The sequence below is a fragment of the Hipposideros armiger genome, unplaced genomic scaffold, assembly GCF_001890085.2.
Source record: "Hipposideros armiger isolate ML-2016 unplaced genomic scaffold, ASM189008v1 scaffold_531, whole genome shotgun sequence".
NCBI lineage: Eukaryota > Metazoa > Chordata > Mammalia > Chiroptera > Hipposideridae > Hipposideros > Hipposideros armiger.
In genome coordinates this window covers 136702-153230 of record NW_017731881.1, presented here as the reverse complement: position 1 = coordinate 153230, position 16529 = coordinate 136702, and the positions used below count along the sequence as shown (strand labels likewise).

The 16529-nt window shown below is 53.1% G+C and overlaps 1 protein-coding gene across 2 annotated transcripts in view; it reads left to right on the top strand.

Annotated features, from left to right (window-relative positions):
* SHF (Src homology 2 domain containing F) overlaps positions 1 to 16274 on the top strand; it is a 19846-nt gene extending 3572 nt beyond the window's left edge. Inside the window, exons 2-7 of one of the 2 annotated variants that reach the window (XM_019668673.1) lie at positions 5962 to 6103; positions 8370 to 8576; positions 10138 to 10278; positions 11517 to 11688; positions 11834 to 11953; positions 15357 to 16274. In XM_019668673.1, coding sequence (XP_019524218.1) covers positions 5962 to 6103; positions 8370 to 8576; positions 10138 to 10278; positions 11517 to 11688; positions 11834 to 11953; positions 15357 to 15543 — 969 coding nt within the window. In that variant the 3' untranslated portion in view covers positions 15544 to 16274. The remainder of the gene's footprint in view (positions 1 to 5961; positions 6104 to 8369; positions 8577 to 10137; positions 10279 to 11516; positions 11689 to 11833; positions 11954 to 15356) is intronic. The other variant, XM_019668674.1, reaches the window with a different exon arrangement.
* The last annotated feature ends 255 nt before the right edge of the window (positions 16275 to 16529 follow it).

Sequence of the window (16529 nt, the reverse complement as noted above, 5' to 3'; positions counted from 1 at the left end):
AGAGGGAGAGAGGGAGAGAGAGGGAGAGAGAGGGAGGGAGGTAGGTTATGTGAACAATAAGACATTAAGGCAGGCACCCTGTATGAATGAAACTAGGTCTCTTGTTCTTAGCTCATAGAGAAGCTTCTGGGGTTCATGAACCTCCAGAAATTGGGTAGATATTTGGGTACATGAGCATTTTTCTGGAAAAGGCTCACAGCTCTCAGATTCTCATACAAGAACATAGGGCCCAAAATATTAAGAACTTTAAAAAAGAGCTGTATCTCATAGATGATATCCACATGGACTTGGATCCTCTAGGCCCAAATTTTGGAATGAGTGAACAGGCGAGTAGGAACAGTATAGTAAAATGAGGGAGATATTCAGGTGTCCGAAGTCAAATAAAACAGGCCTGCCCTGGGGTTAGGAGGGTGGGTAGGGCCTCTCCCTTAGCCAGTGTTCATTGAGTGTTTGTGTATCATTAAGTGACACACTAAGTGACACCTAGGTGCTAAAAGGGACTCACTACCCAGAAGACCTGGTCCTTGACTTTTTTGAGTTTGCTTGTTTGCTTTAATTTTCCTTGTTAAGACTTCCACAGCGTCTGGGAGTCTGATCTGTTTATCTCATGCATGTCCTCCAGTGGAAGTAGAGGGAGGAGAAGAGAAGGGACCAGATCAAGGGGTGCTGGTGGACATCTCTCTTAAACCAGTGGTTCTCAACCTGTGGGTCGTGACCCCTTTGGGGGTCGAACGACCCTTTCATAGGGGTCGCCTAAGACCATTGGAAAACAAAAAGATATTTACATTATGATTCATAATAGTAGCAAAATTACAGTTATAGAGTAGCAACGAAAATAATTTTATGGTTGGGGGTCACCACAATATGAGGAACTGTATTAAGGGGTCGCAGCATTAGGAAGGTTGAGAACCGCTGTCTTAATTGTGACCTGGGCTGGACCTCTGTGCTTCCAAGAAGGCTGAGACTGAGACCTATAGGATTATATGGCAGGCCTGTCTGCTCTACTCAGTGCCACCTCCTCACACTGCAGCACTCACTCCCTCTAGAAGACATCACAGCTTGTTGGCTCTGCCAGCCACTCAGTGACACCTCAGCCCTGGTGCTCCGCCCATGGGGAGTCAGGAACAGCTGGGATGTTGTGGGCCATGGATGCGAGCAGCTGGCTGGGGCCTGGGCTTGGATGGGGTACCTGTGCCTACTCCAGTTGCCTTACCACAGAAGCAGCGCCATATCATGTGAGAGCAGAGGTGGGGCCCAATCCCTGCATACAGTGAGCCTGTGGTGCCTCCAGGGCCTGAGGCACCTCAAGGTGCTTCAGTTTTTTGGAGCTTGTTCTGTGTCTGTCACTGTGAGCTCCTAGAGCAGCGGTTCTCAACCTTCCTAATGCCGCGACCCCTTAATATAGTTCCTCATGTTGTGGTGAACCCTAACCATAAAATTGTTTCATTGCTACTCTATAACTGTAATTTTGCTACTGTTATGAATCGTCATGTAAGTATCTTTTTGTTTTCCAATGGTCTTAGGCGACCTCTGTGAAAGGGTCGTTCGACCCCCAAAGGGGTCGCGACCCACAGGTTGAGAGCCGCTGTCCTAGAGGATCCAGGAATTTAGTCTTTTCATCTTTAATGATATAATGGCGGACATTTACTGAACACCTGTCTTGTGCCTTGGTACCGTTTTGAAGTGGCCGACATCTATGAAACCAGTGGAGCCTTACAACGAAACCCTATAAGGAAAATTCAGTTACTATCCCCAGGTCGTGTATAGGGAGACTGAAGCCTAGGAATGTTGAGTCACGCTTGCATGGTTTCACAGCTAGTAAGCAGGAGAGCCGAGGTTCACAGCCAGGCAGCCTGACTCCAGACTAGCTGCCAGCACCATGCCAGGGGACCCGCACACTTATGGAGAGGAACCCTACAGAGAAGAGGTGTTCCCTAAGCATTTGCTAGTGCATAATGGAAGGGGGCTCGTAAAGAAGGAATGAGGGATGCCTTCTGTGCTGAGTTCACCAATTGCTGAACGCAGAAAGCCAGCACCTGCCACCAATCCCAGGGTAACCACAGACACATAAGCATCTTAAAAGGGTTGGCAACATAGAGTGCATGTCTGTGATATTTGAATGCTTTACAAGCATGGCATTGCTTTGTAACTAGAAAAGGACAATAGCAAATGTGTTTCATGTGCCGGAGTTTCCCTGGCAGATAAAATTGGGAAAGGTATTCCAATAAGTGGAAAGAGAGGGTGCAAAAAGTTCAATCTCTGGGAAGGTAGGTAATATACTATTACCCAAACTGACAGACTTTCAGCAGAAAACTCATTTCATGATTAAATACTTTGGACAAATGCTAAATTAAGCAAAATTAGACTCCTTTCTTTGCTGCAGGGCTTCTCAGAGCCTTTAACATGTTAACATGTATTTTTAATGTACGAGTAGAGGAGACAAGATGCTACATTTCCCATTTTTTCTGGAAAATCTATGCTAAGACACTGAGAGTCAGGAGACCTGGGTCCCAGTCCTGTTTCTACTGCTATAAGCTATGCACCCTGGACAAGCACCTAAACTCTGGGGCCTTAAAGCCCAAATATAAGAGATGATCATCAGGGCTAACATTTACTGATCACCGACTCTGTGCCAGCCTCTGGGCTAAGGACTTTTACATTGTGCTCTTCCCAATCCTATGAGGTAGGTACTTACACCATCCCCATTTTACAGATTAAAAAACCAAAACAGAGGCTTCCAGACATTAAATGTAAACTAAAGAAATGGAAGAAAGGGGTAGTGGTAGATTTTGGAGACATTGCAGAGCCGAATCCTGTGATGGCTGCCCTGTTGCTCCCCCTGGATTCACAAGCCCCATGGGGTGGGACACTTGTCAGGGACTCAATAGCAAGGCCCAGCTGCAGAGTGGAAGGTCACACCAGATGGTGGGCCTGCCTGCTACCTCAGGAGAGAGTCAAAGCCTGACAGCTGCTCTGGGAGAGGCACTGCCCAGTTGGAACAGGCACAAGGGCCAGCTCCTGGAGGCACCCTGCTGGATGGTCGGAAGGAAGAGGATCTGGGTGGCAGGAGGCATGGGGACAAGGGAGCCCCCTGGGCAGCAGCTCCTTACAAACTCATTTGGAAATAGTTCAGCATCCTGGCTCTACCAGAGGGCTTGCCTAAGTATCAGCCCTGGTCTTAGGACCTTCCCTGCCAGTGCCTCCCTTCTTCCCTTGAGCCAGAGGGTTTGAGCCCCATTCCAGTGTGGCTTCTCCTGAGAGCCTGCCCCTACAGCTGATACTGACTGGTCTGGTCGGTCAGAGTTCGGGTGAATCAGGGATCTGAGAGTCTGTGACTCCAGAAGATGGAGTCTGGGGAGAAGGAGGCTTTTTGAGCCTCCAGGAAATGGGCACTGAGCACCCCCTGTGTGCCAGGCCCTGTGATGAATGCAGTGTACAACAGTGAGTACATCAGAGTTGGATAAAGGGCCCATTTACAAAATAAACCGTGGTAGGCCAAAGGTGTCAGAAACCTACAGGGGCAGCTTCCTCCAATGAGCAGTTTTGTCTCCTCGTGTGACCTAGAAGCCACTGGGAAAACCGGTCCTGCCTCTGACAGGGGTCCTCTGTGCCCAGGGTAGGTGCCCGTTCTGCCAGGCTTCCCAATAGGCGTCTCTCCTGCTGTTCCTGCTCCTGACTCCCGGCCCTGTGGGCGTCTTCTCTGGGCACCCCAGCCCAGGGTGGGGGGCCGGGGCTTCCTGGAGCAGGGTGTGGAGCCAGGAATGGAACAGAGGAGCCATTGAGCTGCCCGCAGAGCTGACACCTGGGTGCCCACGGGCACCAAGGGCTGGCGCTAGGGATGCCCACGCCAGCCTGGGAGGGGTCGCAGCTCTGGGCACTGGCCCAGCACTCCAGTGGGAAGGGCACTGCATGCAGCTCTGGCCAGGTTTGGTGAGGGAAGGGCTGGGGGTGCTCTGCAGAGCTGAGGGGGTCGGTGCTTGGGCCAGGTGCTTCTGCTCACTGAAATGCTTCCGGGGCACTCAATCCTTCTGTCTGATCCCACACACTCCCAGGTTCATGCTTCCTCCCTCTTCTGAATGAATAAGGAAACACGCTTCCTTTGTCCATTCTTCCTGCTTGACGTGAAATGATTTAACAAATATTTACTGAGCACTTTTAGGCACTAGGAATTTAGCAGTAAACATGGTTCCTGCCCTCGGGAAGCTCATAGTCTGCAGGAAGACAGATACTAAAACAAGTATTTACTACACATGTGATCAGAGCCCAGCACAGAGGCACCTAACCAGACCTGAGGGGAGGATGGAAAGGCTCTCGGAAGAAAGAAGAGACTCTGAGCCAGGCAGAGGGAAAGGCTTGAGGTGAGAAAGACAGCAAAGAGCTTTCAGGTAGCAAAGTGATCTGAGATGGGTAGACAGAAACCAAAGAGGAAAGTAAAATCATTAAACCTCTTTCTTATTGTAGGCACTGGAGAGCCATTGCAAGATTTAAGGATAGAATGTCTGTTGATTCATTTACTGTTGAGTATCTGCCATGTATGAGTGTGAGGCTGGGTGCGGACTGGGCTGGGAACTGAACAGGCTGGCTCCAGAGCCCACTTGGTCAAGTGGGTGAGGCTGTGGGTGCCAGTTGGCCTGGGAAGCAGCAGCTCAGGGTGGGAGGAGGTGAGTGGCTTTCTTTACTTCCTGGAGGAAGGAGGCTAAGGTGTGGTGGGCTCCAAGGGAGATACGTAGTGATCTAGTTGAAACATTTTTCTAGTGCCTACTGTGAACCAGGTGCTTTTAGAGCTGGAGAGAGAAACATGACAAAGGTCTCCAGGCTAGTGGATGGTCTGGTGGTGGAGATGGGATGATCTGAGATGGTGGTCTTCTCAGAAGCAGGCAGAGATTCGACGGAGGAAAGGAGCTGGGTGGGTTGACAAAAGGAACAAGGAACAAGGTGGGAGCTGAAGAACTGAAGGATGAGATGGCAGGAGCCTTTGGGACATGCTTCAAAGACCCTCAGAGGGCCCTGCAAGGGTCCAGGAAGCATGCAGAACGGGGTCTCTGAGGTGGAAAGATTCCTTTATCCATCTCTTGCTAGGGTTCCCCAGATCCTCTAACTCGGGGCAGGGCGGTCACCCCCACAGTCCTGATCTGTGGGATCTTGGCACAGAATCAAAGCCTAGATCAAGAATGGGGGAAAAGCAGGAGTGGCCCCTCCCCATGCTGCTGACCCCAGAGCAACCTCTTGTCAACGCCTGTCAACCCACTGTGCAATGCTGCCCCAGAGGCTGGCAACCTTGGGTGGGTTGGGTTCTGTCTCTGTCTCAGCCAGTCCTTCCCTTCCCACCCCGCAGGAACCTGTGCCTAGCTTGGAGAAAGGCTCTATTGTCCTCAGCTGCGCCCCGCCCTGAGCACCTTGAACTCCTCTACAGGGTGTGTGGCTTGTGGTTCCCTCTGTCTTGACTGGGAGCAGGGACAGAGGGGTGGCCATGAGCCACTTGTGTGGGAGAAAGTGTGGGATGTGGAGGACCAAGGCGAGGCCTTTCCTGTTTCTGTCCTCCGGGAGCCCAGGGGATTTCAGCAGAACCCAGATCCTGGCTTTCAGCACCTTTGTAACCAGTTCTCTGAATCAATCCCCTCTGTTGAACCACCTGGTGTAGGCTCTTTTCCTTCCTGGACCCTGACTGAGGCAGGCCTTAAGGCTCAGAGCCTCGTCGTCGTGGCCATTTAGCCTAGAGGATGGCCCAGAGGCACAAAATTAACAGAAAAGAAAGATGGATCACTCTTTGGCAGCCTAGTGGGGGACCCCTGCAAAGGAATAACCAGAGCTTGTCCTCATCTGAGCTCAGAGCCTGCCCTTGGGTACCTGGGGCTCTGGGTCTTAAAGCAACCTGTCCAGGACCCTTGCTCCCATAAACAGAGCATCTGGAGAGAAGCGGAGCTGTCTCTCAGGTGTCTGAAGCCTGCTCTCTTCCCATAGTTGGCAATCCTAGAAGACTATGCGGACCCGTTTGATGTTCAGGAGACTGGTGAAGGCCCAGCAGGAGCTTCAGGAGCCCAAGAGAAGGTCCCAGAAAATGATGGCTACATGGAGCCCTATGAGGCCCAAAAGATGATGGCTGGTGAGTGATAGAATCGAGTAATGGGATTGGGGGCGGGTGGGGTGGTAGAGTGTTGCTCCCTGAGGCCTGGGTATTCGTAGGACAAGCTCTGGGACCCACAAGTCTAAGAGCTGATCCCTTGGTCTCTAGAAAATATGGAGGATGCCTTTGCTGGGTCCTCGGGGAAGGTGGCCACTGCCTTCAAGATAGTCACTTTGGAATTGTGGTGCCTGAGACTTGAGGTGATAGAGGAGGCCACGTAACCACAGGTCAGACAGATAGAAGTATTGGGAATAGTCAGAGAGGGCAAGACAATGGTGTGGGCTGGAGGGTCATTGGTGCCAAAAAAAGAATCACAGAGACGTGGTGAGTTTTAAATGATGTGATGTCAAAGTGAAACCTCTTTGTGGCAATACATGACTATAAATGCAGATGCGATGCCCATGAGACTGGGCAAGTAGTTCAGGGAGTGAGGGAAGGGAGAAATGAATAAGAACTGGCCCAAGGGAGCAGAGGTCACGGAAGGATGCAGGGAGCAACCAAATGAGGGCAAGCAGGGAGGACAGGGGGGAGTCCGTCTAAGCCAAGGCCCCAAGGCAGGATGAGAGGAAGGTTTGTTCAGGGGCAAATAATCTTAGTGCTGGGCATACAGGAGGCAAGATGAGAGAGGCCAAGAGGGGCCGGGAAAGGCCTTGAAGGTTGGAATGAAGCGTTTGGACTTGCTCCAAAAGGGGAAGGGGAGCCATTATGGATTCTTGAGCAAGAATGGAATAGGACGAATATGGTGTTTTAAGAGGATTACTGAGGCTTTGGTGTACAGAACAGACTAGAAGAACTGGGCATCAGAAAGTGAGTTAACAGGCTATTGTGGAAATTGCTGAGGCTTTAAGGAACCAATCATTAACACCCCTGTTTCCCCTTTGGAGCTTGGAAATAATTGAGAAATAAGATCAAGGAAAGAGACAGATGGAGATAATGATGTCAGCTTTATTACTGATAAAGTTGATTGGAGAACATTACTTAGCTATGTCACCACAATGGGCTTCTTAATACTTCACCACAGAATTCAACTTGTCCACTCAGGCTTGGGCAACGTGGGACAGCTGTAGGCCTCTGCACGGGGGCAGGAGGAGAAAGAACCAGAATGTTCTCTCTCCGCAAGAAGATAAATCTGAGAAAGAGAGCACACATCCATTGGCTGATCAGATAAGCTGCTCTCCTTCCTGTGAGAGGTGGGTGAAAGGACAGACAAAGTTCAAGAATGTTATTTCATGGAGCCCAGGAAACAGGAGCCTGGGAAATGGAGATTCACCCTAATCAAGATCCAGAGAGATGAGGAGGGAGAGTCATCAGGCATTGGCAATGAACAGATGGGACTCAGAGAATGAAGGATCGCCAGGCAAAGAAAGCGGTGTAGTGGACGGAAATGGAGAACGTGAGAGGGTGGCTCCCATATTTAGGTCAGAGAGGTGTGGCCCCCGAGGAGGTCCGTAAGTGCCCTGCAACTGATGGGAAAATTTGCACCTTTTTCTGGGGAGCTCCACAGCTTTTATCAGATTTTCACTGGGGTCAGTGATCCCAAAAAGATAAATCACAGAACAGACTAGAAGAACTTTGGGGGAGAGTGGTGAGTTTGAAACGTCCAAGTGACACATCTTTATGACATTTAGAAACATATAGAGGCAAAGTGTTCCATGAGACTGGACAAGTAGTTTCAGGCGTGAGAGCCAGGAGAAGTGAATAAGACTTGGCCCTTAGAAACAGAGACCCAAAGAGGATCCTGGGAAAGAGAGAGACCAAATGGGGGTGATCAGAGAGGAGGATAGTCCATGCAAATGACTTGTCAAAGGGGACGGTTTCAAGGAAGGGATGGTCAGCCGTGTCTGTACAACAGAGAAGGATTTTCTGATTGTGAAATGAGATCACTTGGGACACAGGGAAATACATGGAGCTGGGTAGCAAAGAGGAGATGGACTAGGAGAGGACCCTGCCTCAGTTTCCTAAATGTGTAAGCCTCGGCTCCCCCGCCCTTGCCATCACAGGATCTTTTTTTCTGTCTTTCACTCTGGTGCCCCTCTGCCCCTGCCTCTGTTGGGTCCCATGCGTTTGGAACCCCAGAGGTGTTTTAAGGGAGAGGCACCCTAGGAGTGTGGCCACTGGGCTCCCTCAGAGCCAGCAGCATCTCCTCTGAAGGAGGCCTGACTCGTCGCTGGGGAGCACCGCTGGAGGAGTTGAGCCAGGCAGCCAGAGCTGCTCTCACACCTCTCCTCCTGCCTTGCCCTGGCAGAAATCCGGGGCTCCAAGGAGACAGCCGCTCAGCCCCTGCCTCTGTACGACACACCCTATGAGCCAGAGGAGGAGGGGGACACCCCGGAGGGTGAGGGGGCCCCCTGGCCCCGGGAGTCCCGCCTGCCAGAGGATGACGAGAGGCCCCCTGAGGAGTATGACCAGCCCTGGGAGTGGAAGAAGGAACGGATTTCCAAAGCCTTTGCCGGTGAGTCCTGGGTGGAGAGGGCAGGTCTGCTGGGGCCTCTGAGCAGCTTTCCCGGCTCGGGAATGGAAAGGATGGAGCCGTAGGGCCAGCAGAGGCTCAGGAGCTGGGCTCAAGGGAAATGTAGGTGAGTCTGCACCACGGAGAGACCCGTGAGTTGGGCCGTGTGGATGCAGCGCTGTGTGCAGGGTCAGGGAATGGGCACAAAAGAAGGACGAAGGCGTCTCCCTGCATCACCACCTCGCAGAGGCCAAGAAGCTTGGGCCACTTCGGTCTTTTGGGGGGCTGGGTATATTTAAAAATAAAGAAGTTCCAAACAAAATTATAAAACTTGTGGCATATGTTAAATACTTACACTTAACAAAAGAAAGCATTTAACACTCCAGACAATGAAAACAGCGTTACAATGAAGACAGTGTAACCTTGAGCGATACCAGCACCAGCGCTGAGTTAGAAAGCTGTGTCTCCCTGTGGTAGGCCATGCCAGACCAGTGTACCTACTTGCAGAGGGATTTCTGAGGAGCAGGGAGAAATGGAACCACTGAGGGGAGGGAGGCTGTGATGAATGAGGATTAGGTTTCTCATGTACCAACCATCCCAGTGGCCATCCTGGGCCTGGAGTCCAACACGGAGGGGTGTGTGTTGGTTTGCGTGGGGGATGCAAGAGCCTAGAGTACAGAGAGGGCTTTAGCTCCTGGATCCTTGATTCAGTGCGAACATAAAGGACTTCAGTGCCATTAGACCTCATGCCCACTCCCATATTCCCATGTTCCCCTCATTCTTCCTTGAGTAAGAGGCTCATCGTGGGGCTGGACCCAGCTCTGTTCTCTCCACCTTGGCAGCCAGACTGAGAAACTACATATTTCTGATTTGTTCCTTGTGAAGCACACGCCATTGAGGATGGGCCGTTTATCTCCAGAAGTCTCCTTGGAGAATCAATACTGTTTGGATTGCTTAATGGGAAAATCTATGCTTGTCATTAGGAAACCTTGTTAGCAGTCCTGCAGCCGCCAGTGGCATCACTCTTCTAATTGTCAAGGCTCAGGATTTTGGGGGGGGGGGGATAAATTTCAATAAAACATCTGCCCCCACATCTGAGTATTCCTGGCAGCCTGAAGCTGGGCTGACTCAGTTAGGCTGCATGAAAAGAAGGAAGGGAGGCAAGGTGCCGGGAGGCTGAGGGAACCTGAGTGTGGTGCTGGGAGGTGGGGGCAGCTCCTTGTGCCTCTTTTCCTCCTTTCCTGGTCTCTCTGGGCCCTGGAGGCTTGTAAGAGGTCAAATGAATGGGACCCGCAGGGTTGGCAGAGCAAGACCCTCCATCCTGCTGGTTGCCACATGAGCCTCCCATCCTTTGACCAGGCCATCTGGTGTGATCAGTGTGGCTCTGCCTTGCCCTCTGAGAGTCCTGTCCCCCACTCAGAAGCCTCTGCTCTGACCATCCTCCTTTCTGGGCTGTCCTGTGTTCTGGCTCTGGGTTTTGGTGTCTCAACCTCTGCCTCTCTCTGTCTCTGTCTCTGTCTCTGTCCCTGTCTGTCTCTCTTCTCCCTGCTGCTGCTGGCTCCAGTTGACATTAAGGTCATCAAAGACCTACCTTGGCCTCCACCTGTGGGACAACTGGACAGCAGCCCCTCCCTGCCCGACGGGGATAGGGACATCTCCGGTCCAGCCTCACCCCTCCCCGAGCCCAGCCTGGAGGACTGCAGCGGTGGGTCCTGTGGGGGCTTCTGGCCAGGGCGATGTGTCCTCTCACCCCTTAGGCCCTGTGGGCTTGGGTTGGAGTAGCTAAGAGGTGGGGCAGGGTTTGGAGAACCCACAAAGAATGGAGGAAGAAGAAAGGGACAAAGTATACATTCCTCCCTCTCCCAAAGGTGTGGGGAAGGTGTCTCCTAAGGGAAGACCCTTCCAAATATCTTCCTCGCCCCTAAATTCACTTATTTGGGTAGAGCTTTGCCTTCAGCAATGCAAATAACTCCTGAGGTGAAGGTGACGCTAGCTGACACAGGAAGTGTCTAACTCCCGAGAGTCAAGGAAAGGATTGGATACTTGCACCTGGTGTCTGAGATATAATAAGGGCTTGAAAGTGCTACAAGGAGAGAAAAAGAGTCCAAATGGGGAGAAAGAAGGCACTGAACACTTCATCTACGTTCAGTTTTACCCAGAATGGGCAGCCAAAGGTGTGTGTGTGCATCTGCGCACGTGTGCACAGGCATGAGCACCTGTTTATACATTTGTGCCTGAGTGTATTTTATAAATACAGGACGAAGGAGGGTCCCTGTCACCTGTGCATGTGGACCTGTGCCCCTGTGGCAGGCTCAGCAGTCAGGCTTGCCCTGGTCTGGGAAGGCAGAGCCACCTCGGCTGGGCCTCTGTGGATCCAGGAGGGGAGCCTGTGGGCAGTGACCTTGGGGAGTGGGGAAGGGAGGAGGCGGGCCAGCTTGTGTCTTTGGACAGGATTAGTCTGTCAGGATGGCACCAAGGGGAATCGGATAATTGTTCTCAGATCGATAAGTCATTTCTACAGAATGGCTTGGCAGGGTGATTTGGAGAACGGTAATGAACTCTGAGGAGGAGAAAGAAACAATATTATCAGCGCTGAAACCACCCTGAGGGGGGTGGACTAGGGGAAAGCGGTCAGCTGCTCCAGAGGGAGAAGCTTAAGTGGTTTCTCTTCTTGCCCGCTGTCCCCCTCCCCACACAGTGTGGGGACCCGGAGGCCATGTGTGGCACAGGAAGGCGGAGCCCCAACTCGACCACCCTTTTTCCTCTCAGGGAGATGGACCCAGGATGGTGTCCCTAGAGCCAGTCAGGCCCTTGAGCATGTCCCCCGCTTCCAGAACATGCCTTTGACCCACTTTGGGCAGGAAATGAGGGTGGGGCATTGGCTATTCTATAGGGCTCTATCTCTAGGGTCCTCAGAGTCTGTGACTGGAATGTTCCCCACAGCCCAGTTTGAAGGAACTGAGAAGAGCTGCCTGTCACCCAGCCGGGAGGAGAAGGGGCGGCTACCTCCCAGACTCTCTGCAGGGAACCCCAAGTCAGCCAAGCCCCTAACCGTGGAGCCCAGCAGCCCCCTGGGGGAGTGGACAGACCCAGCACTGCCTCTGGAAAACCAGGTGTGAGTGTCTGTGTCCAGCTGGGGATTATCTTCCCCTCGCTTCCCCTCCTGGCACCGGCTTGCCTGCAGGGGACACCCAGAATGGGTGGGCCTGGACAGCGAAGGACCCAGCAGAGATGCTCTCCTTCCTCTCTCTCACCCTCAGCTGGTACCACGGGGCCATCAGTCGAACAGATGCCGAGAACCTGCTCCGACTGTGCAAAGAGGCCAGCTACCTGGTGCGCAACAGTGAGACCAGCAAGAATGACTTCTCCCTGTCCCTCAAGTGAGTGGGGCGGGCTGGCTGGCAGCTCCAATCAGGATTAGCCTATCCAAGGGGAATCAATGGGAGGACGACCACCAGGACAGGAGAAGACGCCAATATTCTCCCCATGCCCAGCCGAGCTGGGCAGAACCCCATCCCCTATGAACATTGGCCCGCTCTGGGCAAGGCCCTGGGGATCCGGAGAGATCTGAGCTCAGCCCCTGCTCTCAAAGAGCTGAGTTCCCTGGGGGAAACAGTTGAGCAACAGTGTCCAGCTCGGAAGGGTTCTGTCACTTACTAGCTCTGTGGCCTGGGGCCCCCTTAACCTCTCTGGGCCTCAGTTTCCTTACTTACAAAATGGGGGAATAATAGTATCTACCTTATAGGGAAGGAGTAGATGAAATAAAGTGGTTCCCATACATTCAGTCATCATCATTATTAATAGAAGTCCAAGATGTTCTAGAAGCACAGGCAAGGAGATAGGAACTTTGCCTGACAGAATCATTGCGTCCAGGGTGAGATAGAGGCTGGGTCCTGGGAGGAGGGCAGAGCAGTGGACACAATGCTATTCTTGTTCACTCTGAAGAAGTGGGCAGGAAGTCTTGGTGCTAGTGGCTGACAACTGTGGATCCTGGAAGAAGTGGGGGAGGCCTGGCCCTCCCTTCCCATCAGCCTTGCTCCCCAGGAGCAGATAAACACAGGCCAGCACCAGCCTCCCAGGCTCCTGGAAGGATGGCAAATCCTTTCCTTGGCACTTAGGAGTTTCACCTAGTAGAGCCTATACCCCACATGGCAGGCAGCCTGTCAAAGTAGTTTGCCCCTTCACATCCCCCCACTACTACTGGGGCATCTGTACCCCTTCCTACCACATCTTCTGGGGGCATTAGAGTACAGGTAGATTCCCACTTCAAACAAATCCAGTACTATATGGAAATTTGAGGCTACTAAACAGATATATTTGAAGATAATCATTCAGCTTCACTAAAAGATAATGGAAAAATACCAAACTATAGTCATAATCTAAGTTTTATTCTTAGATTTAATAAAACTATGTGACCCTAGACAAATCACTTAACTTCTCTGGGCCTTGGTTTCTGTTTGCAAAATGTGTTGATGGTTACCTATTAGGTTTCTTTCATAACTTCAGGAGTGCTTTAAAAATTATAGTTAAGATTTATAGAGCATCTTCTATGTGCCAAGTAGCATATACACCACCTCCAAATGAACTATCATCCTGCAAGATCAATCCATTTTCTATAAACATGTGGCTTGCTCAAGGCTACCAGCTAATAAAGTTCCAAAAGCAGGATTTGAACCCAGCTCAATCTGATTCTAATTGCACAGCTCTACCCCCTCATCAAATCTAGAACAGCCCAAGGCAAAGGGAGACAGCAGGAGCCTGGCTTTCTAAACAGAGCAGAGCAGAGCTAGGCCCTGCCTTAGCCTGGGGAGAAAAGGGGGAGGCAGGCCTAGTCGCCTGCTCCAGCCCAAGATGATCAGGCCCCCGCCAGCATCTGTCTGCCAGAGCCTTGTTTGCATATAAATGGCTTCTCCGAAATGCAATTATGGTTTCTCTTCTCTCTGTAATGGAAGGGCTTTCACTGGTAATTAAACAGCTTCCTCCAAAAGCCATGCCAGCCCTGGCCCTGCGGCGCAGCTAGTCCCACCCCAGCTCTCTGAGGGTCTGGCAAGGGTTCTGCTGTGTCCTAACGGACCCTTGGGATTTTGTCCCAGGAAGTCAGTTATCCAGATGGAGGCTGAGATCTCAGCTTCCAACTCCAGTCTCTGGCCACTTGTTTCCCTTGAGGGCCAGACCTATCCCTCAAGGAGAAGATATAATGCAGTTTTTAGGAGAGGTGATTCTCCCAAGTGGACTGTGAGAGCTGTCCTCAAACTGCAAGAGGGTGAGGGAAGGCAGGGCCCGTGCTGCTGCCCAAAGCCTTGGGTCTGGTCCTTGACATAAGGCAGACAGGGGAGGGTGACCACTCACTGCCTCCCCTTTCTACAGCTCCCAGGGGCCGTACATTTTCCGCTGGTCCTTGGCTTCTATCCCCAGGGCCTGTGTGGTCACTGTCAGCCTCAGCCTGTTATCTCCTACCGACAGATGCAAGGTGGCACCCACCCTGACACACACACCCAGGCGTGGTTAGGGCGCTGTACCTGGGAAGGTGAGGGGAGGGAAGGATACAGTTAAGTAAGGGCCTGTTTTTCCCCTCCCATCCCTTTCCTCTTTGTCACCCCCCCACCCCCACCCCTGCTTTCTCACTGGTGGGCCTAGTGAAATGGGTCCAGTCAGAGCCTCTTTGTACCTAGGCAGGGGAGGCAAGTGAGGTTTGCCAGCTTCACCTTTCAAGGGTGGGGGGCCTCACCGTAAGTCAGCCCCCTTACCAGTCCTACCTGTTTCTGAGCCCCATCCTTGTCCCCAAGTAGGCTCTGACCAGCAGAGACAAGTACTCAGGCTTTAGGGCTCCCCCAAGCAGTGCTTATCCCTTACCCCTGGGGCCTGGCAGCTCAGGCCTGTGGTAGTTTGGACAAATGTTGTTCTTGCTGGGGCCCCAACCCTGCATCTCTCTCTAAGACTGAGGGTGCCCAGAAACCTGGGGGCTGGCCAGAGCTCTGCGCAAGGGGGACCTTGTCTTATGGGCAGGGCCAGACACTAATGTTGATTTCCTGGATTATGGTGGGGAGATGGGAGAGGCAGTGAAGACTGTCCTCTCAGAACGCGGGAAATGGAGCTGCAGCCTCACCAATGATGTCATCCCAGGCTGACGGGTTGGATAGATGAGTTGAGGGCTTGACCCAAGGCCCAGTTAGCAGGAGGATGAAGGGATATCCCCAGGACAAGGCAACCGAGCATTCCCAGATTTGGGGGGAGGGGCTTCCAGAGCAGCCCGCCACCTCCTCTAGTCTCTGCAAGAGAGAGACCCAACCAAGATTCGCTTGGTTGTCAAGTCTGTCTCCCCACTGTCCTGCCATGGGTGAATCTCCACAGGAGTGACCACGAGCCCCTCATAGGTGGCCACCTCCACAGCTCAGAGGTGGGAGGGTAAACTGGCTCTGGCCACATAGGATGGAAGGCGGAGGTGCCTGGATACCACGGTTTGGAGTGTGTGTGTGTGTGTGTGTGTGTGTGTGTGTGTGTGTGTGTTTGGGGGTGCTGGTTCCTCCAATTTCCACCCGCACACACCCTGTATACTCACTATGCATACATTCTTGGCACACCCAGTGCCCTCACCACAAAGCCAATGCCTACTGCTACCTACTCACGAAATCCCCTCCGCCCCCTCTCTGCTTTCTGGACTGACCACCTTCCCGGGTCATGTCCACGCTCAGCTGGTTTGGAACAACTTTTGCTGTCGGGGTGGGGAGGGGCGGGGGATTGGAAAGGGCCCCTACTCACCAGGGTTTCCTCTCCCCTTCCCAGGAGCAGTCAGGGCTTCATGCACATGAAGCTGTCCCGGACCAAGGAACACAAGTACGTGCTGGGCCAGAACAGCCCACCCTTCAGCAGCGTCCCTGAAATCGTGCACCACTACGCAAGCCGCAAGCTGCCCATTAAGGGGGCTGAGCATATGTCCCTGCTCTACCCCGTGGCCATCCGGACTCTGTAGATGTGAGGCCCGGGCACTGTGACAGATCTAGACTCAGCCCTGTGGCCGTCCCCTGGCCGAGGGCTGTGGTCCTTCCCCGGGATATGATCTCCCAAGCCTTTCTAACCCCTCTCCCCTGGATCGAGTGGAAGCTGGAGATTTCTTAATTTATTCTAAAGAGGAACGGCTACGGGGGCCTTGAAGTAAGAGGTGGTCTGGAGCTGAGGAGAGAGGAATCCTAGAGGAGAAAGCATAGTCCCTGTTGGAAGGCGGCTTCAGAACCGCGGGTCTCCTGCGGGGTGTAAGATTGCCACCTCCAGCCCCCTGCCGCCCGTAGGGCAGAGGGGCTACCCCGTTCCCCACCACCCTCTTCTCCCGGGGTCACTGCGGACGCGGGCCCGCGGGGACGCCCTGACCATCTCTCCGCCTCCACTCCAAAACCACCGGCGGGCTCTGCCCAGAGTCTGGCGCGGAGCTCGGGGAAGGCAGACCCCTGGGATGGAGATGGCTTTGGGGCGGGAAGAGAAGAGGAACGTCTTGGGCTGGAGGGAAATTGTGCGGTCCCTGGACCGCCCTGGCTCCCAGCCAGAGGCAATAAATAAACCCAGTTCTACCAGGCACAGTCGCGTCCGCGCCTCCAGCGCCCGCCTCCCCTCCCCTCCCTCCGGGTGGACGGGGTGGGGAGCGGCGAAGCGAGCACAGATCTGTTTATAAATCAGCTCTAGAGCAGACACGGGCCGGCTGTGAAAAGCGCTTTCGAAGCATCAAGTTCCTTCCTTTGACAAGATGTCAAAACATCTCCCACTATCCCAGCCCCCGCTGGAGGTGGGGCGGAGCCGGCTGGCCGGCGGCGCGGCGCCCCCTCCCCGCCGAGCGGATGAGCGCGGCTCCCCAGGAGCGCATCCAATTTCCTGCCTACAGCCATTTGTCTGGGAGGAGGGGAGCAGAGGAGAAACAAAGAGGCAGCGCGCCAGGCGGGAGGAGCGGGGCGGCCCTGCCACGCGGAA